A 26,174-nucleotide genomic window follows, 5' to 3' on the forward strand; every position below is an offset into this window, starting at 1 on the left:
TCAAAGCTATTTGATAGTGATCTCCACGTTCCCAAAACTCTTTATCCAAGGAACATAGATATGGACAATTTCCATAGTTATAAGTACAATTTTCTTTTTTTGGAATTGCACTTATTATTCAAAGCATAAACTTGTTCCTCAAGTTTATCTCTTGCATTTTCACCATGGTATAAATTTGCTCTTCAAATTTATCTCACGCCAGCTCAGCATCTTACATCGATCCACATGGTCTCCACCACTCTGCATGCCTCTTCTGATACACACTACACCAGCAACTACTCCAACGACTACGTCAAGACATAAACCCTCAAGTTTATCCTTTTTCAGCTATAACATCTTGCATCCAGACCCGACCATGAGAAAGTCTAAAACAACATAGACCGGAAGCACAAAATTTTTTGAAGGCCTATTAGCCAATTAAGTTACACAAAAATTTTAAAAAATATTAGCCGGAAAATTCATATACTTATTTTTATAGAGCTGTAAGCTTATGCTTCCATAGTTTATGTCCATGACCGCTACTGCTTTCATCCACATGGTCTTTACCACTTTGTATGTTTTCTGTATTAACGACTAATGCATCTAGTATTAGTAACTTTATCGTCTAATTAGTCATAGAAAACTATTGACATCTACAAGCTCTGATTTACATCTTCAAATGGAAGTGTTGCAGAGAGTGCATATTGTATGAAACAAAATTACAATAGTCAGCACGTAAAGCTTGAGTTATTTCAGATGGAAAATAGAAATGATAAAGTCATTTACAACTCTCCATACCTACCCCCATAGAGTCATAGACCAGTTTTTATTTACATATTTTTGTTATCTATTTTTATTGAAAACTCGAATTTTAGAACAAGGATTTAACTTCTTCCAAAAATCATTGTTATGAGCTATCGGTGTTGCGTTTGATATTTAGAATTAGATTTAGTGTGTACTTCTGGCTAGAGACATGTATACGTAGTCAGGGATTAATATGTGATTCTCTTATTCCAACTGCAACAAGTTAATGACGAAGAACAGAATCACATGGAAGGAGTGCAAGAAAACACTATTAATTGCCTCTGGATTTGTCATAAACCAACCTAACTCCACCAAATCATTAACTTCCAGTAGTGTGCCCAGGCATGATGCATAAACCTTGTCTTCTTTCCATTTATGGACCCATTCCCTATAAATTATACTCATAATTTAATCGACAATATTACTTTATAAGGATAACGACTGATCCATCACAAACCGGTCAATGTCATCGTCTTGTTTTCTATATGTATCTAAAACGAAATAAACTTTTGTTTGTTAGGTAACATATATAATGGGCTTAAAACTAAGATGGGCCTAAATATCTAAACAAGTTTAAGCCCAACTTGATCTGCTTTAGTTTCGTAAAGGCGTCCTCGTCGTCGTTCTAATATTTTCTCTCTCCATCTCGTCGATGAGCTCCGTTCGGAAAAGTGAGTAATTGATTCGTCGTATACGAAGATGTTGAATCCATTGTTATTTGATTAGTAGGTTTTTATACTCTTTCACGGCGCCGATTTGATCATATCTATTTTTTTTTTTTTTTTTGTCACAGTTGTTGTTCATCTAAGAGCTACAGGAGGTGCTCCAATACTGAAACAAAATAAGTTCAAGGTAGCTTATTCTCGAATCAATCACATTCTTTCCTTAGGGAATTATCAACTTTTGATTTTGAGTTGAGACTTGAGATTAGGGTTCTTGAGTTGTTTATTAGCTGAATCTATAATATAGAGTTTCTTCATTGGCTTTTTGTTGTTTAATTGGATCCGGATCATATTCATATCTAAGATGCATTCATAGATTTGTAGTTAGTTTTGATATCTCTTGTTTGAGAATGTTTATTTGATATGGTTGGTGTGCTTTGTGTTGGCTTCAGATTTCAGGGACGGATAAGTTTGCTAAAGTGATTGATTTTCTAGGAAGGCAGCTTCACTCTGACTCATTGGTGATCATTTTTTTTTTAATCAAATCCATCTTTTTGTGTGTTGTTCTCTTTTGAAACATTGTACTGATGATGATATCTTTTCTTCTTGGGTGTTTGTAAGTTTGTGTATGTAAACAGTGCTTTCTCGCCAAACCCTGATGAGTCAGTAATTGATCTATACAATGTAAGTATTTTTTTTTCATCTACTTCCACTGGGCTTTTCTCTCTGCACTATGCTTCGGAAATTAGCTTTACATCTTTCCATCTCTTTTAGCTTTAGCCCTGGCTTGTTTCGATCTTTAAATTAGAGAGTATTTCAGTTTCTTCTCTTTGCTCTGTTTCTTTTTCCTGGGAGAAGACGTTATAAGCTTTAAAATGGTGGTGTTTGTTTTGTTTTGTAAAAAAATTGCAGAACTTTGGGATAGATGGGAAACTGGTGGTGAACTATGCTTGTTCCATGGCATGGGGATAAAAAACGAGAATGTACTTCACATGCATCATGTCCAATGATGGGATCTGCAAAAGATGATACTGCTGCTACTTTTGTTTGCTAGGATAATCGAAAGTGTAGTTGGAAACTTGTTTGTACATTCATAGGAAATGGCTTTTTCATCTTTTAAATTTTCACTTCAGAATATATACATTACAAAATGCAACGATTTTAAGGGGCGGTTTCTCTATCATATAATTCCAATCTCTATTCTATATTTCACTCTAATAGAGTTTATGTTCCAATGGTATTCTATTTCTCGAGTGAAAAATAGATTTACTATAATATGAAATAATTTTTTTTTTGTTCATAACTCTATTTTTTTATTCTAAAATAAAGTAATGTCGGATTAAATTCAAACTCTATTATAGAATTACTCTGTTTTTGACTAAAAATTAGAATAAACTAAAAATTAGAATAAATCATTGAAGATTATCTTGATACGCTAGTTTTGTGTAAAGACTGAACCGAACCGGTCCTTTAACCAGAAAAAAAAACTAATAAGAAGGTTACGTGGAGGGGGGGATTATGATCTGTATGCCTTTGGGGAGTAATTACAGCTTGTAAAAATCGAAATCTATTATTTTCCCCAAAATTTCTCCCTAATCTTTATCTCTCTCTCACTTCCCCAGATTTAGCCCTAAGCCGTTACTTCTCTTTCTCTGCATTTTCCCGGAAAAAAATTACCAAAGTTTTCTCTGTATGGTCAATTGTTCTTCAATAGACCTTCCTTCCTTCTCTCTATTTCCTCCAGAAACACCAAATCGGCGTCTCCTTCCCGTGTTGACCAGATCTCTTCTTCTATCAATCTGATGCTACAATCGGAAGACGCCAATTCCACCATGCGCTGAGAGATGCCAAAGGAATAAACTCCTTTTTTTTTTTAATCTTTTAGTTTTTTCTTGATCTGGATCGACGTCAATGGGGTTTTTGAATATCGTTTTACTCGTGGCGATGATTCTCAGTTTCCATACCTTCCTCCTTGCTCAATCACAACAACAAGATCAAGATCAAGATCGACGCCAATCTCAATCCTCTCCTCCTCCTCCGCATTCATTTTGGGAGTCGCAATCTGCTCCTCCACCGACTCCTCAGCTCAATACCCCTCCTCCTCCTCAATCCAGCGTTGTCATTATGTCTCCTCCGCCACCACCCTCACCCTCACCTCCTCCTCCTCCGCCGCCTCCACCATCTCCATCACCTCCTCCGCCTCCTCCTCCTCCTAATTCTCCACCTCCTCCTCCGAGTGAGCTAGCTTCTCCCCCGCAGTCTCATAGAAACAAACCACGGAGGTTACGGCCGCCTCCTCCACCTCTACGGACCTTCAATCAGTCGGAGAAAAGCGGCCTGTTAAACACCGGGAAGATCGTCGGTCTGGTGTTCGCCGGGATCGCAGCATTGCTGCAGATTTGCGTCGTAGCTTTCTTGGTCTTCAAGAGAAATCAACTCCTAAGGATGACACATACTTATTGATTTGGGGGAAAATATATATATATATATATATATTTAATTGAATTTTCATTCATCGCCGGGAAAAAAAACACACTTTTTTGAGAGACGATAAGGAAGATTGATTATAATCGCACGATGATGTTTTCCTCTTTATTTGGATCAACAAACAATTCATCATAGCCTTTTTCCTCTGTAAATGGTTACATTTCTTGTTTTTGACTATTCTTTTCATTTGTATTCATCTTTTAAGGTTGTGTAGTTTTTTTCATTTTACATGCCCTAAGACAAGATTCTAACTAAACAGTCAAACACAACAGCGGTGGAGTGTAAGAGAGAATTGCTCTCTCAAGTTCATGTCTAATTGTTTTTTTTTTATAGCGATTCTGTGATATCTAACTTCATTGTGTGAGTTTCACAAATGTCTAATGATTCAGGGTTATTCTCTGTTTATGCGTGTTGTGGTATATATTATTATGTTTTTTTTCTTGTGTGATGTTATGGTGAGAAGAATCAAGGCAGAGCGAGATAGGCAGGAAGATCAAGTCTCTTTCTCCATGGTTTCCTTCACTTATTAGACACAAAAACAGATTCTTTGTCAGTTCTCTTAGATTTAAATTTTGACATTTTAGGTTGGAGGAACTGATTAGACTGTCACTGATAGCTCTTGGAGTCAGATAATGTTGAATCTTTCGTCTTTGGTAGGGCTCTTGGAATTTAGAAGAATCAGAGACTTTCCAATCTTTTGTGTTAAACTCACGTTTGTCTAGATATGTAGTTCTGCATCTTCTTATGAAATGTTGAGATCTCCATAAAGAGATAGGTAATGGGAATTGATAACCGGACTTTGGTTTGGTTAGAGCTACTGTTACAGAGATCATGGTTTGGGATATTTCTGGTATTGTGAAAGATTCATGACCAGATTGGGGTTAGCACACATGGTTGAAGATGTTGATCTTGTTTTTTTTTTTTTTTTTTTTTTTTTGTAAAAGAGATATTGATCTTGTTCCATACTATGAAAGTGTTTAGACGCGTTTGTGGTAGGCATGACTGACCAAATATGTGCTGGTTTTGATCTGGACTTGATTCCCACTCACAGAATCTTCGTTGGCAACATGCCTTTTTAAATTCTCATCATACATATATCAGTAATATAAAATGTTGGAATAAAATATAATTAGTGTTGGTAATGATTCCAAGTAATCATACGCACGTCAAGGCTTTTATATACTTAACGGGGATCAAAAGTCATAATGTTGGGCCTTTTTAACTCTCCCTCGCTCTTTATGCTAAAGCAGCACATGCATGCAAGTAAGTAAACCAAAAGGTTGTATATGATTGTTTGTTTTTTCAATAAACGACAAAATCTAGTTATACGTAGGTCACAAATGATGTTTGGTTTGACTGGCCTTTGCAATGATGTTATAAAAAAAAACTAAATATGCTTGCATCCTAAGAAACACAAATCAAATATAACCCCTCACAAAAGTCATGTTCACTTTTGTGTTTCTGTCAGCTAAATTAGAGTGAGAGATAAAGAAAGATAGCTTGGAAGACAACAGTAGCTAGAGAAAAAAAAAACAAAGAGAGGAAAACACACAGAGATAATATATATATAAACGTCGGATCACTTGTCTTGTTGGACCCAACACACACATGGAGATACATAGTAGGTTTCTGCAAACAGTGTCTTTGTCTCTCAATGTTTCACAGAAATAGATGTGAAGTGTGACCCTTCAACATTTCAAACTTGTGTGTGTGTGTGTGTTGGTGCAGAGACCCATCATTGATGCTACATGGTCTCAATCAACTACCTGAGAGAAATTATATTTAAAAAACTGTCAGTACATTAGAACTGTTATTATCTATCCAGCTATTAGCATAGATTAGGTTATAGATTACCAGTGTCCAGTCTTGAATGGGAAGAAAGGTCAAGCCAAGAATCTGAATTGTTTTTGTTCTGCGCCCAGTCCTCACCAAAGAAATGATGTAGAGACTTCTTTGTTTCTGATGAATCTTTCTCCTCCTCTTCTTGATGATCTTGTCTAGATGTGTTTGCGAAGACAGTTCTTGTGGGTTTGTTGAACATGTCAGCGCCCATAACAAAACATTGCTGCTGTTGTTGTCGATGATGATCTTGATCAGGCTGAGATGTTGATGATACGGATGAGTATGTGTGATGCTGATGATCAACCTTATGATCAGTACCAGAGTGGTACGGGTCATTCATTACTGTTGCTAACGGTTGTTGGTGATGATATGGAGAATCTTGAAAGCTTCTAGAAACTTCTGGAAAAAAGGTTCTCTCCCCAACTCCAACTCTCTCCCCAATCCCTTGAAAGTATCTGAAATCATAATTAGTACAAAAAGTTATTTCAAGAATTAACAAAATGGTAAACATAAAATGAAATAATGAGACACAGAACCTGAAGTCTTTATGGTCAGTTGCAGAAGCTAAGGCATTGAACTGAGAAGCAGTAGATGCGTTTTGGTGAAGAGACAAAGCAGAAGCATGATGAAGAGTCTGTTGTTGTTGCTGTTTAGGTGAGGACAAAGGATAAGGATAGTCAAGGGAATGGTTGTTGAAGTAACCTCTACTGTTACTACTACCAACACCAAGTCTGTTGATATTACTGTAAGCATCAATGGAAGGAGATGAAGAAGAAGCTGAATAAGTAGAGGAGGAAGAAGACAAGGTAGGGCTTGGGTTGTTGTTGTTGGGGAAAGAGAGAGATGGTGATGTTAAAGGAGCAGTTGTCTGATTCTGATCAATAGATTTTCTGGCACGGTTCCTTCCTCTGTGCATGTGTTTTTCACAGTACTTTGAATCTGGGTATGCTTCTCTTGAGCATCTCCATTTCTTACCATCTGTTCTTCTGCACCTTCCTGGTTCTGGATCTGGTTTTCTACCAAACCCCATCTGATAGCATCCCCACCCAACTGCCAATGAACCAAGACCCTAATATTAATCATGATGTTTCATGTAAAACCCTAGTTTAAGACCTTAACTAAATTATCCATAATCACTAGAAGAATGTTAACACTGAGTTTGTGAAAGTGGTCTTAGGAGAAAAAGTTAAGACAAACACTCAAACACACAAAAGCTGCAAACTTCTAGAGGCATGAGAATCAACAAAAGATTAAAACTTTATGCCAAATAAAAAGAAACCAAGAAATTTAAACAAAATAGAAAATAAAATAAAATAAGTTTAGGGCTTACTGGATTGGTGAGGGAGGAGTCTAGAGACCAAGGAAGAGTCCAAGCTTCTTCTAATGGAGAAGATGAGCTCAGGTGGGACAGGAACTCCTGAGACCATGTACTTGTAAATTAGGGCTTGATTCTCCAGTTCTTGCCATTGTGTTGGTGTAAATGGAGGCCTCTCTATTGTTCTCCCACCATTTCCACTTAGACTCATCATCTTTCTTATTCTCTAGCTTTCCTCAAAGGGTTTATGTAGAAAATCAAAAGAGGATAAAAGAAGAAAATAAGAGCTTTCTTGATAGCTTCAGAGAAAATATAGGGTTCCTGAGTTTAAGACAGAGACAGACAAAGAAGACCAACACTCTCTCTGTCACTCTTTCCCTCTTGTTTGATATTTATCTCTCTTTTGCTCTCTCTCTCTCTAAACATATATTCCTCAGATGCAATTTGCATGAACACTAGCTAGCCTCTACCTTTTAACGAGGCCATGCCCTCTTTTATAGATACTAATATTTTTTTGTAGTCAACTATAGAACAAAGATTACTATACAATTAGTCACACTCTATTACTATGAAACAAATTAGAGAAATATAAGATATTTTGGGAGAAAAATATTAATAAAAAGAAATCATGATTTTGTATGGTTGATAGTTAAATCAAAGAGTTAAATCACAAAACATTCATAAAAGAAAATCTAATGGAGATAGATGTCAAGAAAAATGTCAGATGAGGACAAGAGCTTTTAAGGGGTTTTGCCATGTAGTGTAAAATCAAAACAACATTAAAATATCCAATATTGTTAATGTTAAAATAGATAGATAGATAAAAATGTAAGGAGGGGAAGAAGAGTGTGGTCCTATAAAGACTGGCAAATCTGAAGAGACTCAGGCCCAGTGTTCCTGTTGCTTCTTCTGCAGCACTTGATGCTCCTGTCTCTCTGACTACTCTTTCCTCTCTCCCTTAATTTTTCTCAATAGTCTTCAATATTAACCTTTTTTTTTATTTTAAGTTATCATAAATAAATTTGTATATTTGGGAATCTTTTTTTTCTTCCTTTGAACAGATGCTCTTTTAAATTTTCAGCTGTATCCCAATACTTGATGGCCTAAAAATGTGTGCCACTTCCTCTTTATTACTGAACTCCTTTTAAAAACAATTATTTACATTTATTGAACCCTGATATTACTGACTAAGGCAGATGAAAATCAGATAGATAAAAACAACTGATAGATGTGTTGAAAAAAAGAATTGACGAGTATTACTGCACAAATCTCTGACTCGGTAAAGAGAGAATCAAACTTTTAAAAATTAAATATGAAATATTCACGCTTTGCTGACTCTAAAAGAAACAAGGTAAATTTAATAATTTGACAATTCATTTTTTGTCAAAGTTTTATTAGTTTTCACATGGTGATATATGTAGAAGTATGTGGTGTTGTTTGATAAGGTGTCATCATGGTAAATAAGAAAGAAAGAAAGGGGTATTTAGCTGAGATATAGAGAGCAGTCAAGAGACCATTGGATAAAGAAGGGGACTAGGTTTGTTTGGTTGCAAGTGAAGTGAAAGTACTTTTGTCCTTTTTTCAAAGTGTTAAATATTTTGTCGTTTTTATTAAATATTTTCCAGGCATTAGTTTTATAGAATAGGAATAAGAAAGGAGAGGAAGGCATGTGAAGAATCAGAAATACTTCAGAGAGGGTTGGGGTCATTAAGTTGCAGGAAAAAAAAAGAGTAAGACTGTTCACTACTCTGTTTGTTTCTCTGTCTCTTTTCACATGCTCTGTCCTTTTCTCTCCTTTTTTTGAAGCCCCCTAGATCTTTCGTCTTACACACCTACAATCTACCATTCTATGCATACTCACATACATACAATAAGTATACACATACATAGTTCACACATGCAGAAACTAAAATATATACATATTTCTCAAAAGGTTTTTTCTAAACATTTGTGAAGATTCTAATTCTTCGACTGAATGACAAAATAAACAAAGTTGGACTAAGAAATTGCTCTGATTAGTAGAACTATAAACAGAATATAAAAAGATTTGTAAAACTGAACTTGTAAGGATAAAGATATATATGTTTACAACAGAATTTTGAATGATAAAGTGAATTTTCTTTTCGAAGTTAGTTTTCTGAATTGGTCTAGTTAATTGTTAGATATATTCTGTGATTCTGCAAGTTTTTGTATTTAGTGTCATTAGGCAGGTAACCAATTAACTATCACAATAAACACATTTCAAGAAATATGTGTTGTTATATTATGAAAGATGCAATGGTACCTAAACATATAGAGCGCTAAACACGTAGCTAGATCTGTCCGGGTTGGTCAAAGTGACGATCATGATGTGAATAAGGTTAATGAAGAAGGTTGAAAAACCTTTGGACTTGGGGATATTTCCATTTCAGAGCATAAGTTTCCATTTTAGTTATTCATATGCATCATCATCATACTTTTTTCCCTTCTCACCTTGATTTTGTTAGATTTAAAAAAAAAAACTAAAACTGAAAATGGAGAGTTAGATGTCGAATATATATAGGAGATGAGGGGTGGGTGAGGGAGACCTACCTCCTTCTCTCCCTTTGACTCACTTTTACCCATTTCTTTTTTCAGTTTCATGATATATATTGACATGTAATCAGTAAAAAAATGTTGATAAAAAAAATGTGTAAAAACTATATCCTAACTTTCTCTCTAGGCCTCTAGGGTTTTTACAAGTTTTTTATTTTTCCTTAATTATAAAGTGGGATAGCGTGCTTTTGATCTATCCAATCACATAAATATCAGCGTTTACGACGTAGATACAAGTAGGGGTTTATGACGTAGCTAGGGAACTCTTTATCCGTAAAATTTGATAAGATTTGTTATTTATTTTGATTTGTTTCAAAATTTTGGATATTCATAAACTTTTGAATCAATATAAATACTAAAAACTAACATCTGTTAAAATCGAATCAAAAGCGGATATCCGCTCTGATCCGACAATATATAAATACATATATATCTTGATTATAAATTTATTTAATTATTATTCTAACATATGATTTGAAAAATTATATTCACATTATTGTTTATATTAAAACATTACATAAAAAGAAAAAAAAATTATGACAATTATAACTTTTTTTCATAAGTTTTATTTTATTATAATTGTTAACTAAGTTTAAAATTTCTAAAATATAGAATTCACTATTTCTTTTAATATTTTTAATATATCATATAGAAAAGTATTTTATAAAACAAATTTGTATCAAATTTTCAAAATTGTTTATATTAATCAAAATATTTCATCAATAAGTATTCGTAAATATCTATTTACTAGGTGTTATGCCCGCATATGCGAGCATAGTGTTCTTATAGATATATATCTATTTATAACTATTAAATCAAAACCAACATAAGAAATTGTTTTATATTTAACTATAAATTTTATAATAAAATATTATTTTCAGATAACAACATAATATATCTAAGAATTATCTTATGTTTTAAAACATATATTTATTTTTGAAAATTTTATTATATTTATTTATAGTCAATTATCTAATATAATATATAAATATAATAGTATTAATAGAAATTTGTTTTCAATTATTTATATTTTAGATAATTCTTATTTTTATTAGTTTTAATCACTTATTTAATAAGATATATTTTAAATTTGTTTTTATTTTCGACTAATTATATAATTTATTCATTAAGTATATAAACGATTTATTATTAATTTAATCACTTTTTTAATCAGATATATTTGAAATTCGTTTTTATTTTTTGAATAATTTATATAATTTTTCATTAAAGGTATAACCGATATTCACCGCTCTAACTTTTAACGTGAGAACTCTGTTGCAAAAATTTACTTCGCAAATAATAATATAGATTTTCTTAATATCCATTTTTCCTAATATTTGTATTTTCTAAAACAAAACAAATCAAAAAATTAGATATATGTGACATACGAAGCAAATTACAAATACTTTCAAAAATTCAGATATCGATCCGTGCTCATGCCTAACTAGAACTATATATTAAAATCTATATTTTTGTGTTCTGGATATAATTAATCTCTCTCATAATGGAATGCTTATCGTTTTTTATAAACCCTTCTTAATAGTCAAAGAATGTCCATAAAGTTGTTGTTTTCATTTTCATTCGTGTTTGCTTTCTTATTTAACCAGAATTATCATTTTGTTTCTTGGAGTTAAGACGATTATATCCATTTGCAAAACACTTTTACGTTGCAGAGGTAAAATAATATATTCGTTAACAAAACATTATTTTAAAATTCAACTAGACTTATTACAAGATGCTTTTATTCTTCGCACAGAAAATTATTAATCAAAAGAATATAATAGTAATTTAACAATACAAACCACATACGATCAAGTGATCAACCTTATTATAATAGTGAACTAGGATAAGACCCGCGCCTTGCGCGGGATTAAGTTATTATTTTTGTTATATTTTGGAGAATGAAACAATAGTTTGGCTTCATTTGGATTACGGGTGTTCAATCCGGATATCGGGTTGGTTTCGGTTCGGTTCGGTTTTTTTTTGTATTTGGTTAGTAAAATATAACCACTATTCTAAATCCATATTTACTTTGACTTTAGTCTTTCACATACTTTTGAAAGATTTCAACTGGACGACTAAATTGATCAGCCAATCTTGTTGCTTTAAATCATTAGTGTTTATATATATATATATATATATATATATATATATATATATATATATATATATTATTTAGTTTGAATATTTATTAAATAAAAATTCATATGCGTTATATTTTATGATCATTTTTAACTTATTATAACAAAAAAATAATCTATTGATCACAAAATTTTCAGAGTGAGAATATTCAAATTTCTAATAATATATAGACGTTTTGAAAAATTCAAATATAACATATAAGAAAAAATATAAATGTTTTTATTATATATTTAATGTGATTTTTTAATATCTTTCAATAATATAAAATTAAAAAAAAGAACTAAGATACCAAAATTGTTATCAAATATTTATTATTCATAATAATTAATTTTCATATATACGTTAATCATATTAGGTAATTTCGTAGCTTCTAATTAAGGAAAGTGCAAAAAACATTTTGGTAGATTATTTATCAATTCGATAGTTAGTTTAATAAAAAATATAATGTAAGTCAAGATGGACCAACCTATTTTTCTAAGAATAGTATATTTTATATAGTCATTTATTAAATGAGAATTTATAATCATACAGTTCTATGATCATTCATATCATTTTATAACTGAATATTTAAATCATCGATAACAAAATTTTCAATGTGAAATCTTTAATAAGTTTATAATTTATAAATGTTTTTGAAAATTCATTGAAAGTTTTAATATTAAAATATTTATGTAATCTTATGGTATATAGTATAATCTATATATATATATATAAATATATATGTTTTATTATTAAATGATATTTTTTACTCATATGGTTTTAAAATAATGTGTATCTTCTTATAATATTAAATAAAAGTTCATATTAATACAATTTTATGATCATTTGTAACTTATTATGACAAAAAAAATAATCTATTGATCACAAAATTTTTTGAGTGGGGATCTTCAAATTTCTAATAATTTATAGACGTTTTGAAAAATTCAAAATATAACATATAAGAAAAATTATAAATTTTTTTATTATATATTTAATGTGATTTTTAAATATATTTTAATAATATAAAATTAAAAAAAGAACTATGATACAAAAATTGTTATCAAATATTTATTATTCATTATAATTAATTTTCACATATACGTTAATCATATTAGGTATCGTAGCTTTTATTTAAGGAAAGTGCAAAACAATTTTTGGTACGTTATTTATCAATTCGATAGTTAGTTTAATAAAAAGTGTAATATAAGTTAAGATGGACCAACCTATTTTTCTAGGAATAGTATATTTTGTATAGTTATTTATTAAATAAGAATTTATAATCATACGGTTCTATGATCGTTCATATCGTTTTATAACAAAATATTTAAATCATCGATAACAAAATTTTCAATCTGAAATCTTTAATAAGTTTATAATTTATAAATGTTCTTGAAAATTCATTGAAAGTTTTAATATTAAAATATTTATGTAATCTTATGGTATATAGTGTTTAATATATATATATATATATATATATATATTTATTATATAAATGATATTTTTTACTCATATGGTTTTAAAATCATGTGTATCTTCTTATAATAAAAATGTTAAACCATTGATCATTAATTTTTAACATAATAATTTTAATAGTTTTAGTCATTTATTATCGTTTTTAAAAATTCAAAATATGACATATACGAAAAAATCTAAATTTTATTTTTATAGCTAATTTGATTGTTTAATTTATTTTAATAATATAAAATTAAACAAAAAATGATGGAGGAGATATACATTGTTATCAAATCTTTATTATTAAACTCATTAATTGTCATATATATATTAGTCATTTATGGTAATTCCGTAGGTTTTATTTAAGGAAAGAAAATATCATATCATATCATTATATCATATAGTTTGACCAACTTATGTATCTAACAACATATAAAAATCGAATGTGGACCTACTTATTTTTCAATTGAATGTAATTGACTACCTAATTGAGTGCCACCTATGCATTGGGGCATCTTTTAATTAATACAAAATTGAGGTTACATCTTTTCAAATGTTTCTCAATTAATATATAAGGGATATGCACGGGAGACTTTTATTCTAGTGATTGCACTAGTAACACCATAGCTCATTTCATATGTGGGTTTGAGCCACATGTTCGTCTTCTGCGTTAATGGGCAGGAGATGGAGTCACTGGCAACAGCCGTCGAGGGGACCGTCGTCGACGTGGACAACAACAACAACATATGAAACAAATAAGCCAACCTAAAAACCGAACTAGTTGGCTTACAAGTATTATAACAGGAAACACGATCCAGAATCCCACATAAACCATTAGTATATAGATGATTTTATCATCTTCATACTGAACCAATGCGACAGCGAAGAAAAACGCCGCCGATATGCAAAGAACCGCTAGTACCATAAATGTCACTAGGATCGCCATTATCATCCGGTTCCTATATAACAAACATCATCAGATTCTTAATCGTATTTTTATCTTTAATTCAAACACTTCACTCAATTTCTCGGAATTTCCAAATAAACATTGAAATTGAATTGTCATAGACTCGTAATCCTTCTGTCCAATCAAATAGTGATGAGTCAAAAGAAATTAAGTCGATTTAACGAATTAGACTGATTTGTTGGATTAATCTAAGTCAACTATTGGACTAATACAATCATATATTATATTTAAATCATAGTCAACAATCTAAGATTATCCTTTGTAAAATCAAAATAATAAAAAATCTCACGTTTGAATATCATTTTCTTGAGACTTAGAACACTGTCGCATTTTTTATAAAAAGGCCAAATAATCTACAAATGATCTGTGGCGTATATAATTCGTCTAACTAGTAATACTGTAATACCTGAGTCGTAATCCACTGATGACAAGTAGAATGAGGCTCATGGAGGCAGAAAACGAAACTGTACTGCTAATAACCATTCCAAGATAGAGTCCACGTTTCGAACTCTCGTGCTCCAATACCGAAGTTCCCGCTTTTGCCGTACAAACCGGTACGGTACCACCGGTTTGATCACCGGAAGAACAAATATCACTCTGCCATACACCACCAGGAGGACTAACCATAACTTGAAAACTCATACCAGCTATAACTGTCGCTGCAACCATTAGATTTCCTCTGGTCTTTTCTAACCAATCACCTTGACGATTTAAATACTTTACAAACCACTCTGATGCTTCTTCGTATTGATCTTCTCCACCGTTAACTTCCATGATTCAAAGCTAAATAGATATCTGATAAGAGTGTTTTAGTCTTGTTGTATAGTTTTATATGTAACTTCTCTTTTCATCGAGATTATAAAGGGAAAAAATGTAAGTTGTGTTATTAGGAAGGGAGGTAGAAAGTTCTGGTCTTTATTTGAAAGTATTTTGTTTGTTGATCACGGGATTAAAGAAATATTTTAGTTGGCATTTCTTTTGATCGAGTCAATGATATTGACATTAGAGAAGAAAACCTCGTTTGATATTTTTGTTTCTTGCGTGTTTGTAAACAAACTTCTAGGTTGGAATACAAATTGTACAACATCAAATTTGACTTTGGATGTGTATGTTTTTTGTTGTCAACGGCCTTATTTACTTTCGAATTGTTATATGTCTGTAATGATACGTTACGATGATGAAGCTTTGGTAATAGATTGGATTTGGTACATTGGAGATCAGAGGTACTTGTTAAAGTACAGCACTGCGTAGCAAACCATGTTACAAACAAAAAGTGGAATAGCCGTGAAAGTTAAAACAGTGGAATGTTAACGCAGTTTTTGTCAAACACGTAACTCAAGTTTGTATAAAATAATGAAAATCCTATATACCAAGGGTGATGGAACGGTTGAGTACTCGTTTTAATAGTCAAACCCAAATATCAAGTTCCATTCACATATATAAAAGAAGTTCCATTGATATACTGTACATATATTGATCAAAATGATGCTGTTAGCGGCAAACGAAAAAAATGTAAAATATGGGTTTATGTCACGATATCATAAACCCTTGCATGCAAAAAAAAAAAAAAAAAAAATTCCTTGCATGAAAAAGGGATGATGATGTGATTTTAATTTATGTTTCTTTTGTTTAGTTACACAACTTACAACTATATGCTGACGTTGCTCGGCTTGTGCAACTATGCAAGACCACTGTATCTGTATTTTTGTCTTCTATTAGCTCATCAAGTATCAGCTTTTTATATTGCCAAAGAGATTTAGCTTTTGTAACTTTTTTTTTTACACTAATTTATTATGATCTTACAATTATGATATGAAAAAAATTATATAGACAATTCGACAACCAAATTTATTTGCACCATGTTAAAAATATCTTGTAAATCTTTCTTCTGTAGTCTGCATAATTGTTTAATAAACCGTTTTCTCCAGGATTTAAAAACTGGATTTTCTGTAAGAGAAAAACACTAGGATAGCACCAAACCAAGTTTTTGTTCTCAAAGTAGCACTCAAGACTCAAAGTCACAAAAATAGGTTTCATTAAAGAGGTAAATATACACTTATACCCCTTGGGTTAATTAATCCAAACCTTAGGGTTTAGAGTTAAGGGGTGGGGTTTTGGAATTAGGGTTTAAAATTTTATAAAAAATAAATACTAAAATAAAAAATAAAAATTTTAAAAACAGTTTCAAAAAGTATTTTTAAATTATAAAAAAAATTTGAAAAAAATAAAAAAAAATTTTAAAAAAAAAATTATAAAAATTTCGAATCTGAAAACATATAATTTGAAACTATAAAAAATTTCTTTTTTTTTTATTTTTTTTATTTTTATTTTTTTTATTTTTATTTTTTTTATTTTTATTTTATTTATTTTTATTTATTTTTGTTTGTTTATTTAATTTTAAACCAAAGGTATTAGAGATATTTTACCCTTTAATGAATGTCATTTTTGTGACTTTCTCCTTCTAGTGCTATTTTTGAGACATAAACTTCAAAATGTGCTATTATTGACAATTGCCCTTTCTGTAATATGCAATAAATTACATAGTTTAGAATTCAAATCCCAAACTGGATATAAAAACCTTTAAACCTTAACCAATAAACTATTGTGCTTCCACAGTTTTTGTAACTTAAAATATCAATTCGTAGGAAGAAACACTATTCTCTATTTATTTATTTTTGGATCAAACACTCATCTGTAATTACGATTTAACAATTAATAAATGGGGTTTATTGTGATGCCAAGTTGCCAACCCATGATGAAGCCAAACACCCAGTTAACAACAGTAAGATTGTTGGATTCCTGATTTTATTTTGCGACAAAAAAAACCTGTCAACTCAGTGTAATGAATGGCAAAAAAACAAGCAACTGTGAAAAAGCATGCCCAGGGGAAAGGGCAAACAAATCTGGTAGAAACTGTTGAACCAGATAAATTTAATGTCTCGACTCATATGAGCTTAACTTTGATGCGTGTATCTCTCTGTGCGTGGACTTTAGAGCAACATAGATTCTGGGGTCTCGATGTAACCCTTGAATGCTTTCAACCATTCAGCTCCAATCGCACCTGCACAAGGACGAAGACTTACTATTAAATCTTTTCCATTTAATGATGATGGTAATAGCATAGGAATGGAGGTGAATACGTACCATCTATTACGCGGTGATCACAGCTAAGTGTTACAGACATGTACGAAGCCACGTTAAACTGGTCAGGGCCGCTACCAGCAACAACTCTCTTTTCAGCTGTTTTGAGATTCAGACACGACAATACAATCAATTAAGGGGAAGAAACTTCAATGGATGGAGTGTATGTGTGTGCGTATGTGTAGGGCTTTACCTGATCCGATTGCTAGAATAGCGGCTTGAGGTGGATTGATGACTGCGCAGAACTGTTTGATGCCAAAAGGTCCTCCCAAGTTGGAGACTGTGAATGTTCCTCCCTGTCAATAAAAAAAAAACTTAAGCTGATTTGCTTTAGGAGAAGCAAATACTACTGTGCAGAGACTGAGATCTAATCTAACCTCATAATCTTCAGGCTTCAAGCTGTTTTCTTTAGCTTTTTGAGCCAAGAATCTAACCTCTTCTCCAATTTTAGACAGCCCTTTCTTGTCCGCGTCCTGTATTAAGCAATTTGATCAATTGAGTTTTTAAGTTTCTACCGAGAAAGGTGTAATAACGGTATTGAGTGCTCCTTCACCTTGACAACAGGAACGTAAAGACCATTTTCTGTTTGTACTGCCACGTTGATGTTCACATTGCTAAATCTGTACATACAGACCAATAAATTAGATAATTTGCGAAGCTGTCATGAACCTCTGAAGCAGCAAAAACCCTTACTGGCGGATGTATTCGTCTGTCCATGAACTATTACACTGAGGAACTTTCCTCAAAGCCAATGCAGCAGCCTGCAATTTTTAAAAAAAGAAAAATATTTCACAATGGAGGGACAGAGACGGAGCTATGCTTTCAGAAACAGAAGTACAAATGTACCTTAATAACAAGGTCATTAACTGATATCCGTTTCCCGCCGGACTCCTCTTGAAATGAATTCAGTTGGCTCCTAAGGCTGCACATATATAAAATAGCTGTGTCTAGCATCCATTGACCGAATCAGAACACATTATCTGATATGTAATACTTACCCCATCAGTTTGTCAACACATGTATCCACGGTTAAGTAGTAGTGGGGAATAGTTTGCTTTGAGAATGCCAAACGTGAGGCTGTGACCTGTCAATATCATACAATAAACACATTTCAGAACAGAGAGCTACAAATCCCACACGCAATCAAGATATAAGGTTGTATAGGTATTTGCCTTTCGTATCTGAGTGTGAGGGATATCAACATAGTCCAAAGCTGGAGCCTTCGAATCAGTGGGCTTGGAAGGCTTGGCAGTAGTTTCTTTACCGCGTGAAGCTGTACCATAGGAAGATATATTAGGACCAATTGTGTAAATGCTGTTAATATAGACAAGAAAGACCAGAAGGAAAAATGTAAAGGAGCGAGAAGAGGCAAGGTGATATGTTACCTAAGAACTCTTCGACATCAGCCTTCACTATTCGTCCTTCAGGACCTGTGCCTCTGATGCTTGAGAGAGGTACCTAAAGTAGGAGATAATTTAAGAGGATGGAGATTAAGCATAGGAGCTTTAGTAGATTTTTTGGTGGACACTAACATTACTATCTTCAGCCAACTTTTTGGCAAGAGGACTAGCAAAAATACGATCTTCTGAAGGAGACGAGGTTGGCTTGGATGTCTTGGCTTCAGGAGCACTGGCTGGCTTCTCGACCTTCTCTTCCTTTGGTGGGGAAGGGGCTGGTTTTGCTTCAGGAGCAGCGGGAGGAGTACCAGATGAGGGGGTGTAATCTTTGAACTTTTGAATATCTTCTTCTTCTTCAACTGTGATAGCAATCACCTAGATGGATAAAGACACATAACGATCAATAATCTACAACTCCAAGTTACAAAAATGGAACAGAGTTCACAGTATCCAAACGCCAGACACTCTCATACCTCTCCGACTTGAATTTCTTTTGCCCCTTCCTCCTTCACTATCTTGGCGAGATAACCCTCTTCCATGCATTCCATTTCGACGGTTGCTTTGTCCTAAAATATAAAGCTTGAGATTAGTGTTATATTCCTGGCATGATATTTATAAAACAAGAAGAGGAGGTTCAATCTAAATTAACATTACAGTTTCAACTTCACACAGCACTTCACCAGGAGCTACTTTATCACCTTCTTTCTTCAGCCACCTGGCAATGTTACCCTGAAGTTTGGAAAGATAGATTTAGTATAAAAGATAAAATAATTAATTAACAATGAAATCTTTAGTAAGGAAGTAGTAGGAGGTCCATGCCTCAGTCATTGTTGGGGAAAGAGAAGGCATTCCAATCTCTTGATGAGGAGGAAGATCTGTAACATATTTTAGAAATTATTGGTAAAACGAATCATGTACATAAGGTCAAGCTGGAAGTTACAAGAGTAAGAAATAAACAGAGAATGGATAACTATCTACCTGAACCGGATGAAAATCCTCTTACTGATCGGATCTGGGAGCTGAACACACAACAAATGAAGCTTATAGTTAAGGCAGACCCTTTGGGAAATGGATTTAGAGGAGCAACTACTACCTTATATATTCTCTAAAAAAGGTTGGTCCTGTCATTGGTTTTGTGCGCATTGCTGAAATACCACTAGGCATTGGCACCTATATAACAGAGAGGATTATGCTTATTAGAAATGATTTAATGACATAGATACGAAAGGAAAGGAAACTGAAGAGCAAGAGCTTACATTGCTGGCACTACATTTCGAAATCCTCTCTGCCGGGGAATAATTCAGGCGAGCCTTGAGCATATCTGAAGACCAAAACAGAAAATACTAAAGCAAGCAACAAGGATACACTTAAACATAATAAATTTTCAATTATCAGTTTCATGATCATTTTTAAAGATACATTCATTCATCTACCCACTTACCTTCTCTTCCAGTGAGAGAGGGCTGGGTAGTGTTGGAGAAACCGCGGACTGCCACAGCATGCTCACGTCGTAGTAAAGTGGAAACATGTTTCAGCTGTCAAAATAACACAACCCATCAGATATTATTTGAACAACTAATGATCACTCTGCTGTAAAGGTAGAGACTTTCTATAACACACCAGTTAATACCCACAATTGCAGAAGCTACTAACTTTAAACACACATACATATTCCCCCAAATCAACAATGGGCAAATGAAACGAACAATCAACCCAGAAACTCAATCAAACACCCGGAAGCAGAAAAATCGATGATTCAGACTCAGCTTCATAAACATGATCATCGAAGGACTAAAAAGTCGATCAAAATCAAAACGGTGGTAGCGATTGAAAACGAGAATCGAGGAGCAAAAAACCTTCTTGGAATGGCTGATGATACGGGATGCGTAAACCATTGTTTATGCAGGAGATCGAGATTGATTTTAGTTTTTCGACTTCTGCGACTTTCTCTCTGTGTGTGTTTATTCTATGAGAGAGCTTTTACGGCTCACCAAAAGGCAGCGTGCGTTGGTTAGTGGGGGCATGTAATCAACGGCATGGATCAGTCAAAACTATGGCCGACAACATCAACTCCTTTAGTGGGCCTTATAGGCCCATTTAAAGTATGGGTTTTCAGAATCTATTTACAATTTTGTTCTTCAGAAGTTTTTTAGACATTTTAGGTTATTAAATGATGATTTATTTTTTCTTTACTGTCCTGCTGATTGCTGAATCTCTTTTCTTATTTAGGTAGAATAAGTTTGAGCCTTGGTTATTATGCACAAGGAACTAGATTTAAAACAACTATTGCAAATTTGCAATTATATTTCTTTGATTTCTACATCACTCTCTAAGTTTGATGGTGCACGTGTAACATTACCTAACTTCGTTGCTCTTCCTTTTTAATATATGATCAGATCACCCAATGATTCTTAACATGACTTGTTGTAATAATATACCTTGGATTTTCTGGAACCAGTACCTGATTAGAGATTAGAACATAGAGAGATAAATGTGTTAGTTGAGATAATAATAATTTGTTCACTTTCTAACCATTACCTGATTATAAATTGTCTTTGTAACTCGAAAGCTGCTTTGCTACACTACACACGTCACAAAGCAGTCAAAAAGTTGACAGGAGATAGAAAGCTTTGGTTGGTAAAGAAGAAAATAATTTTCTTTCGAGGTAAAAAAATAATTAAAAATGTGTCTGTTCTTAATTTTCCACTAAATAACAATTCTCTTTTTCTTATTACAGTTTGTTAAACTCGAATCAAGACATGAACACTGGTCTTTGGGAAATCCTTGTCCGAAACCGAGAGGGTAATTAAGAAGGCTAAGTAGGGGTAAAACCGGAATTCTAAAAGAGAATACGAGAAGTTTTCCTATAGAGAAAGGGAACCCTAACACGACTCATGTATTAAAAAAAAAGAAAGAAAGAAAGAAAAAGGCAGTATATAAAAGATAGTAACGCGTTTTGCTCTCTGCCTCTTTACGATTCGTTCACTCTCAATCTCAAAGCCTCTCTCAATCTTCGCTCTTTGTCTCTAACCGCCTTAGCCGGTTAGATCCGAGTTTGGGAGATTCAGCCTCCCTAAGTTAAACCAAAAACACTACTCTCTTTCGCTCTTCAGGTTTGCATCTCTTTTCTCTCGTTCCCCTGTGATTCTGTTTATTGGCTTCTGATTCGGGTTTCTCTCGATGGATATGGTTCCAAAGTTTCGAAATTTATTCGATTTATATATAAAAAAAGCTGTATACTTTTCTGCCGATGCTTTTAGATCTTTACCAATGAGTTTAGCCCAACTACGAATCTAACTTTATTTTAGGATCTACACCCAGCTTAGGTTGATTTAGTTTTGTTAGATTTTGAAACCACTACGATTGGTTTAGAAGACCCATGTTTTTTTGTGGAATAAGATCCGAACTTTAAGCTCTGATGTTTTTTTTGTTTGTGTTTGATGTTGTTTAGACCATAAAAGACTGTCTTTTTATATCCCAAAACTCACTGTGATTGTTTTACTTTAAAGTCTGTAATTTGGAGAAATAAGCTGATGAGTGGTTTGTCTAATACTAATTGATAAATCATGTGTCTTTTTAAAACATTCTTTCACAGTCTGCAAATAATCTTCCCATCTTGTTTTGTTACTTTGTTTCTGTTATCGCTAAACTGTTGCTTGTTCTGTGTTATGTAGTCATGGCAGGATCCGCACCAGAAGGCACTCAGTTTGATGCTCGTCAGTTCGACCAGAAGTTGAACGAAGTGTCAGTTTTCTTCTTCCTTTTCATTGTTCAATTATACTCTTTCCACATGTTAGTTGCTAATTTGTGTTTGTATGGTTAACAGTCTTGAAGGACAGGATGAGTTCTTCACCTCTTACGATGAATCCCACGACAGCTTTGACGCCATGGGTCTCCAAGAGAATCTCCTCAGGGGTATCTACGCTTACGGTACGTGTACAAACCTAAAGAAAGTTTCTTCTCTCGTTTACAAGCTTCACCTCATGAGTGTGCTTTTATGTAATAGGTTTCGAGAAGCCTTCTGCTATCCAGCAAAGAGGAATCGTTCCCTTTTGCAAAGGCCTCGACGTGATCCAGCAGGCCCAGTCCGGTACCGGCAAAACCGCCACTTTCTGCTCCGGCGTCCTCCAGCAGCTAGACTACTCCCTCGTCCAGTGCCAAGCCCTCGTCCTCGCCCCGACCAGAGAGCTCGCCCAGCAGATCGAGAAGGTCATGAGAGCCCTCGGCGACTACCTCGGCGTCAAGGTCCACGCCTGCGTCGGCGGGACCAGCGTCCGCGAGGACCAGCGCATCCTCCAGGCCGGCGTCCACGTCGTCGTCGGCACCCCGGGGCGCGTGTTCGACATGCTGAAGCGCCAGTCCCTCCGCGCCGACCACATCAAGATGTTTGTCCTTGATGAGGCCGACGAGATGCTCTCACGCGGGTTCAAGGACCAGATCTACGACATCTTCCAGCTCCTCCCCCCGAAGATCCAGGTGGGAGTGTTCTCTGCCACCATGCCGCCGGAGGCTCTCGAGATCACGAGGAAGTTCATGAGCAAGCCGGTGAGGATTCTTGTGAAGCGCGACGAGCTTACTTTAGAAGGTATCAAGCAGTTTTACGTCAACGTTGAGAAGGAAGACTGGAAGCTCGAGACGCTCTGCGACCTCTACGAGACGCTGGCCATCACTCAGAGCGTCATCTTTGTCAACACTAGGCGGAAGGTTGACTGGCTCACTGATAAAATGAGGGGGCGTGACCATACAGTCTCTGCGACTCACGGAGACATGGACCAGAACACTAGAGACATTATCATGAGAGAGTTCAGGTCTGGCTCATCTCGTGTGTTGATCACGACTGATCTCTTGGCTCGTGGTATCGATGTTCAGCAGGTGTCTCTGGTGATCAACTACGATCTGCCGACTCAGCCTGAGAACTACCTTCACCGTATTGGAAGAAGTGGGAGGTTTGGGAGGAAAGGAGTGGCGATCAACTTTGTGACCAAGGATGATGAGAGGATGCTGTTTGATATTCAGAAGTTTTACAACGTGGTTGTTGAGGAGCTGCCTTCGAACGTTGCTGATCTGCTGTGAAGGGGAGAAAAAGTTTGGTATTGTCTACCGGAGAAGAAAGGTTTTTTACTTGTTTGTTAAGGCACGCACACCTCTTTGATCTGATTTTGATCTCATCTTCATCATCTCTCTTTCCATAAGCGGTTTGTTTACGTTTTCTCTTGTGTGTTTCTCTAAGAACATATCTCTCGTATTTTTAAAATCATATGGAGTATTTGTTTCTGGTTTGCTGTCTTTTCTCATCTTCTTTTGTATCAAATCTTGTCGTGAAAGTTTTGGTTTTAAACATTTTCATATCTCGGTGCAGAAGTAGATAGGATTACACGAACTTTAATGAGAAGTGAACAAGCTGTTTCTACACCAATTCATCATTTACGTGTTGAAATGAGGCCCTTGAGTGTTATAGCATGATGAGTTTACGTCTTAGCATATGTAATGCCTAAGATTACATCAAAATATATAGTTTTTTTTTCTCTGGCTGATGTCCATTATTAAGTTTGATATAATCAAATCCACCACCGTCACAGGTTGCTAGCTTTATTATTTTCAAATTGGAATTATTGGTCTGAAAGTTCTGCATAGGTCCTTTAAGAAAACACGAAATGAAAATTTATCGAATTTAGTTTAAAAATTAAATAAATTGAAAAAATTTATTCAGTTAATTCCAGTGTGAAATTACCGCTTTGTACAAGTCCACGTGCTTATTGGAAATAGCTGGGAAAGCAAAGCATCACATCCACACAACACAAACCTAACCACGACAAGCAAAGCAAAAAAAAAAAACATAAAGTCTAATGCTTCACACCAGTGTTACGTATCCAAAGTTGTTTTCTATTTGTAAAGTCTTATAACTTAATTGTTCTAACGTTGATAAGAAAACGTGGGTCCTTGACCAACTCCGCATGAAGTTGTTAATTGATTACCAAGAAAAGTCGCCTTCGATTATTTGAAAATTGAAAAAAATCATTTCGATGATTTCCTCTTATAAAACTTTGTAAAAGTCGCCTTTTATAAACTTTGTAAAAGACCAGAAGTCTCTTGTTCGTTAAGACCAAAACTCAAATCACGAAACCACCATGGATAACTATTACAAAGAACCATCAGCAGCAACCGCATCTGGAAACCTCCCAGCTGCCGATCAGACAAAAGATTACCAGATGAAGGTAAAGAAAAGCAAAAGCGTTCAAAACGCTGATCGTGGAGCGTCAAGAAGCTGGAGTTTCAGCGATCCAGAATCGAGGAGAAAGAGAAGAGTCGCTGGCTATAAGGTTTACTCAGTTGAACAGAAGATGAAAGGATCCATTAGAAAAAGCTTCAAATGGTTCAAAGACATTATCGGTATTTCTTGAAAATAGATTATCCACTCTCTTTCTTTCTCTTTATATATAAAAGTATATGAATCTCTTCTTGCTGAGTGTATGTTAATGTTATATACCTGTAACAAATACATGAAACAAAATTGAATTTTCTTTCACTCTCTGTTGCATTTATATCATATATGAAGACATAGTCTTTGAATGAGACAGATAATGAATGAATCAGTTCTTTATTTTTTTTTTTTTTGCTAAATTGTAAATGTCATTATTTCTAATGAAAGTTTTGGTTACAAGATGACTTGCAGTCATAGTCTGCTTTGACAGCCATTTGGTTACTTAGAAGCTGCAAAAAGTTAAAAAAAAACTCCTAAGAACTTAAATTCAAGTTACCAGACAGTGGTAGGCTTGAAGTTAAGATATCAACTAGAACAACAAACAACAATATATAACTCCCAGACCTAAGCGCTTCCAGCTCACTCAGAAACCTTCATAAGCAGGAGAATAACTCATAGGGAAGTTCATTCGAACACTCACCGAAGTGGCTCCAAGCAGCTTCAACGGAGGTGGCTGGCTCTCACCCCGGAACACCACTGGAGGAGGACGCCGATAGAACAAACACCCAAAGCTATCTCGACAGGAATCAAACTCTTTTCAAAACTATCACAGTACAAAACTATTTATAAGAAACTATTTTCAAAACTATATATTCCAAAACTATTTATAAGAAACTATTTTCTTTTAGTATACACAAACTCTCACAGTACAAGATTCTTTATTTCCTATCATTCATCTTTCTCAAGAAAGAGGAAATCAGATGAAGAAGAAGAAGAAAAAATACTTGCTGGATCAACTATGATGTGTGGTGGTCGTTGTCGTCTCACTTGATGCTGAGGCGCTCGTGCCACTAATACCGCTCATAACGCTTAGAATTGAGTGTTTCCTCTGGAGCCTCCCTCTCAGCTGGCGGATCTTGGCATCTACACGAGCTGTGAATCTAATCTTGGTCTTCTGTCTAGCCTTGGATCTCTCTCTTGTCCTCTTGGACATCGATCTTGAAATGCTTGA

At 34.1% G+C, this 26,174-nt stretch overlaps 6 protein-coding genes across 6 annotated transcripts; 3 read left to right on the forward strand and 3 right to left on the reverse strand.

Moving 5' to 3' along the window:
* Positions 1 to 1,375: 1,375 nt before the first annotated feature.
* LOC111215943 (ubiquitin-like protein ATG12A) lies at positions 1,376 to 2,652 on the forward strand. Its single transcript, XM_048779871.1, has 5 exons — positions 1,376 to 1,454; positions 1,577 to 1,635; positions 1,898 to 1,966; positions 2,067 to 2,129; positions 2,358 to 2,652. The coding sequence occupies exons 1-5, from the start codon at positions 1,436 to 1,438 to the stop codon at positions 2,415 to 2,417; spliced, it is 270 nt and encodes an 89-aa protein (XP_048635828.1). The 5' UTR covers positions 1,376 to 1,435; the 3' UTR covers positions 2,418 to 2,652.
* Positions 2,653 to 2,735: 83 nt separating this feature from the next.
* LOC111215944 (protein TRACHEARY ELEMENT DIFFERENTIATION-RELATED 7A-like) lies at positions 2,736 to 4,268 on the forward strand. Its single transcript, XM_022720192.2, has one exon. The coding sequence runs from the start codon at positions 3,357 to 3,359 to the stop codon at positions 3,906 to 3,908; it is 552 nt and encodes a 183-aa protein (XP_022575913.2). The 5' UTR covers positions 2,736 to 3,356; the 3' UTR covers positions 3,909 to 4,268.
* A 1,033-nt stretch (positions 4,269 to 5,301) lies between these two features.
* LOC106448590 (growth-regulating factor 5) lies at positions 5,302 to 7,582 on the reverse strand. The gene is made up of 4 exons (XM_048779870.1): positions 7,105 to 7,582; positions 6,311 to 6,824; positions 5,787 to 6,229; positions 5,302 to 5,698 (listed from the first exon to the last, which is right to left on the reverse strand). Exons 1-4 carry the CDS (start codon positions 7,301 to 7,303, stop codon positions 5,691 to 5,693), a joined length of 1,164 nt encoding a protein of 387 aa, XP_048635827.1. The 5' UTR covers positions 7,304 to 7,582; the 3' UTR covers positions 5,302 to 5,690.
* Positions 7,583 to 13,690: 6,108 nt separating this feature from the next.
* On the reverse strand, positions 13,691 to 16,229 carry BNACNNG28450D. The gene is made up of 2 exons (XM_013817163.3): positions 14,610 to 16,229; positions 13,691 to 14,195 (listed from the first exon to the last, which is right to left on the reverse strand). Exons 1-2 carry the CDS (start codon positions 14,975 to 14,977, stop codon positions 13,907 to 13,909), a joined length of 657 nt encoding a protein of 218 aa, XP_013672617.2. The 5' UTR covers positions 14,978 to 16,229; the 3' UTR covers positions 13,691 to 13,906.
* Positions 16,230 to 16,976: 747 nt separating this feature from the next.
* LOC125609061 (dihydrolipoyllysine-residue acetyltransferase component 2 of pyruvate dehydrogenase complex, mitochondrial-like) lies at positions 16,977 to 20,787 on the reverse strand. The gene is made up of 19 exons (XM_048779872.1): positions 20,598 to 20,787; positions 20,183 to 20,276; positions 19,998 to 20,062; positions 19,835 to 19,911; positions 19,720 to 19,760; positions 19,561 to 19,616; positions 19,396 to 19,470; positions 19,215 to 19,307; positions 18,877 to 19,116; positions 18,730 to 18,802; positions 18,517 to 18,617; positions 18,343 to 18,428; positions 18,191 to 18,266; positions 18,038 to 18,105; positions 17,898 to 17,964; positions 17,722 to 17,817; positions 17,538 to 17,640; positions 17,348 to 17,443; positions 16,977 to 17,264 (listed from the first exon to the last, which is right to left on the reverse strand). Exons 1-19 carry the CDS (start codon positions 20,634 to 20,636, stop codon positions 17,194 to 17,196), a joined length of 1,617 nt encoding a protein of 538 aa, XP_048635829.1. The 5' UTR covers positions 20,637 to 20,787; the 3' UTR covers positions 16,977 to 17,193.
* An 818-nt stretch (positions 20,788 to 21,605) lies between these two features.
* On the forward strand, positions 21,606 to 24,087 carry LOC106361943 (eukaryotic initiation factor 4A-1). Its single transcript, XM_022704930.2, has 4 exons — positions 21,606 to 21,854; positions 22,416 to 22,485; positions 22,568 to 22,671; positions 22,748 to 24,087. The coding sequence occupies exons 2-4, from the start codon at positions 22,418 to 22,420 to the stop codon at positions 23,812 to 23,814; spliced, it is 1,239 nt and encodes a 412-aa protein (XP_022560651.1). The 5' UTR covers positions 21,606 to 21,854; positions 22,416 to 22,417; the 3' UTR covers positions 23,815 to 24,087.
* The last annotated feature ends 2,087 nt before the right edge of the window (positions 24,088 to 26,174 follow it).

Source organism: Brassica napus, chromosome A5, assembly GCF_020379485.1.
Source record: "Brassica napus cultivar Da-Ae chromosome A5, Da-Ae, whole genome shotgun sequence".
Taxonomy (NCBI): domain Eukaryota; kingdom Viridiplantae; phylum Streptophyta; class Magnoliopsida; order Brassicales; family Brassicaceae; genus Brassica; species Brassica napus.

Coding starts and splice junctions, on each gene's coding strand:
- BNACNNG28450D (XM_013817163.3), bottom strand. CDS start 14,977: ATGGAAGTTAACGGTGGAGAAGATCAATACGAAGAAGCATCAGAGTGG. Junction 14,196..14,609: donor ATCAGTGGATTACGACTCAG/GTATTACAGTAT, acceptor TTTGTTATATAG/GAACCGGATGATAATGGCGA.
- LOC106448590 (XM_048779870.1), bottom strand. CDS start 7,303: ATGATGAGTCTAAGTGGAAATGGTGGGAGAACAATAGAGAGGCCTCCA. Junction 6,825..7,104: donor ACTCCTCCCTCACCAATCCA/GTAAGCCCTAAA, acceptor GTTCATTGGCAG/TTGGGTGGGGATGCTATCAG. Junction 6,230..6,310: donor ACTGACCATAAAGACTTCAG/GTTCTGTGTCTC, acceptor TTATGATTTCAG/ATACTTTCAAGGGATTGGGG.
- LOC111215943 (XM_048779871.1), top strand. Junction 1,636..1,897: donor TGAAACAAAATAAGTTCAAG/GTAGCTTATTCT, acceptor TGTTGGCTTCAG/ATTTCAGGGACGGATAAGTT. Junction 2,130..2,357: donor CAGTAATTGATCTATACAAT/GTAAGTATTTTT, acceptor AAAAAATTGCAG/AACTTTGGGATAGATGGGAA.
- LOC125609061 (XM_048779872.1), bottom strand. CDS start 20,636: ATGGTTTACGCATCCCGTATCATCAGCCATTCCAAGAAG. Junction 19,761..19,834: donor TTTTTTAGAGAATATATAAG/GTAGTAGTTGCT, acceptor TTGTGTGTTCAG/CTCCCAGATCCGATCAGTAA. Junction 17,965..18,037: donor ACAGACGAATACATCCGCCA/GTAAGGGTTTTT, acceptor CTGTATGTACAG/ATTTAGCAATGTGAACATCA.
- LOC111215944 (XM_022720192.2), top strand. CDS start 3,357: ATGGGGTTTTTGAATATCGTTTTACTCGTGGCGATGATTCTCAGTTTC.
- LOC106361943 (XM_022704930.2), top strand. CDS start 22,418: ATGGCAGGATCCGCACCAGAAGGCACTCAGTTTGATGCTCGTCAGTTC. Junction 22,486..22,567: donor GACCAGAAGTTGAACGAAGT/GTCAGTTTTCTT, acceptor TATGGTTAACAG/TCTTGAAGGACAGGATGAGT. Junction 22,672..22,747: donor CAGGGGTATCTACGCTTACG/GTACGTGTACAA, acceptor TTTATGTAATAG/GTTTCGAGAAGCCTTCTGCT.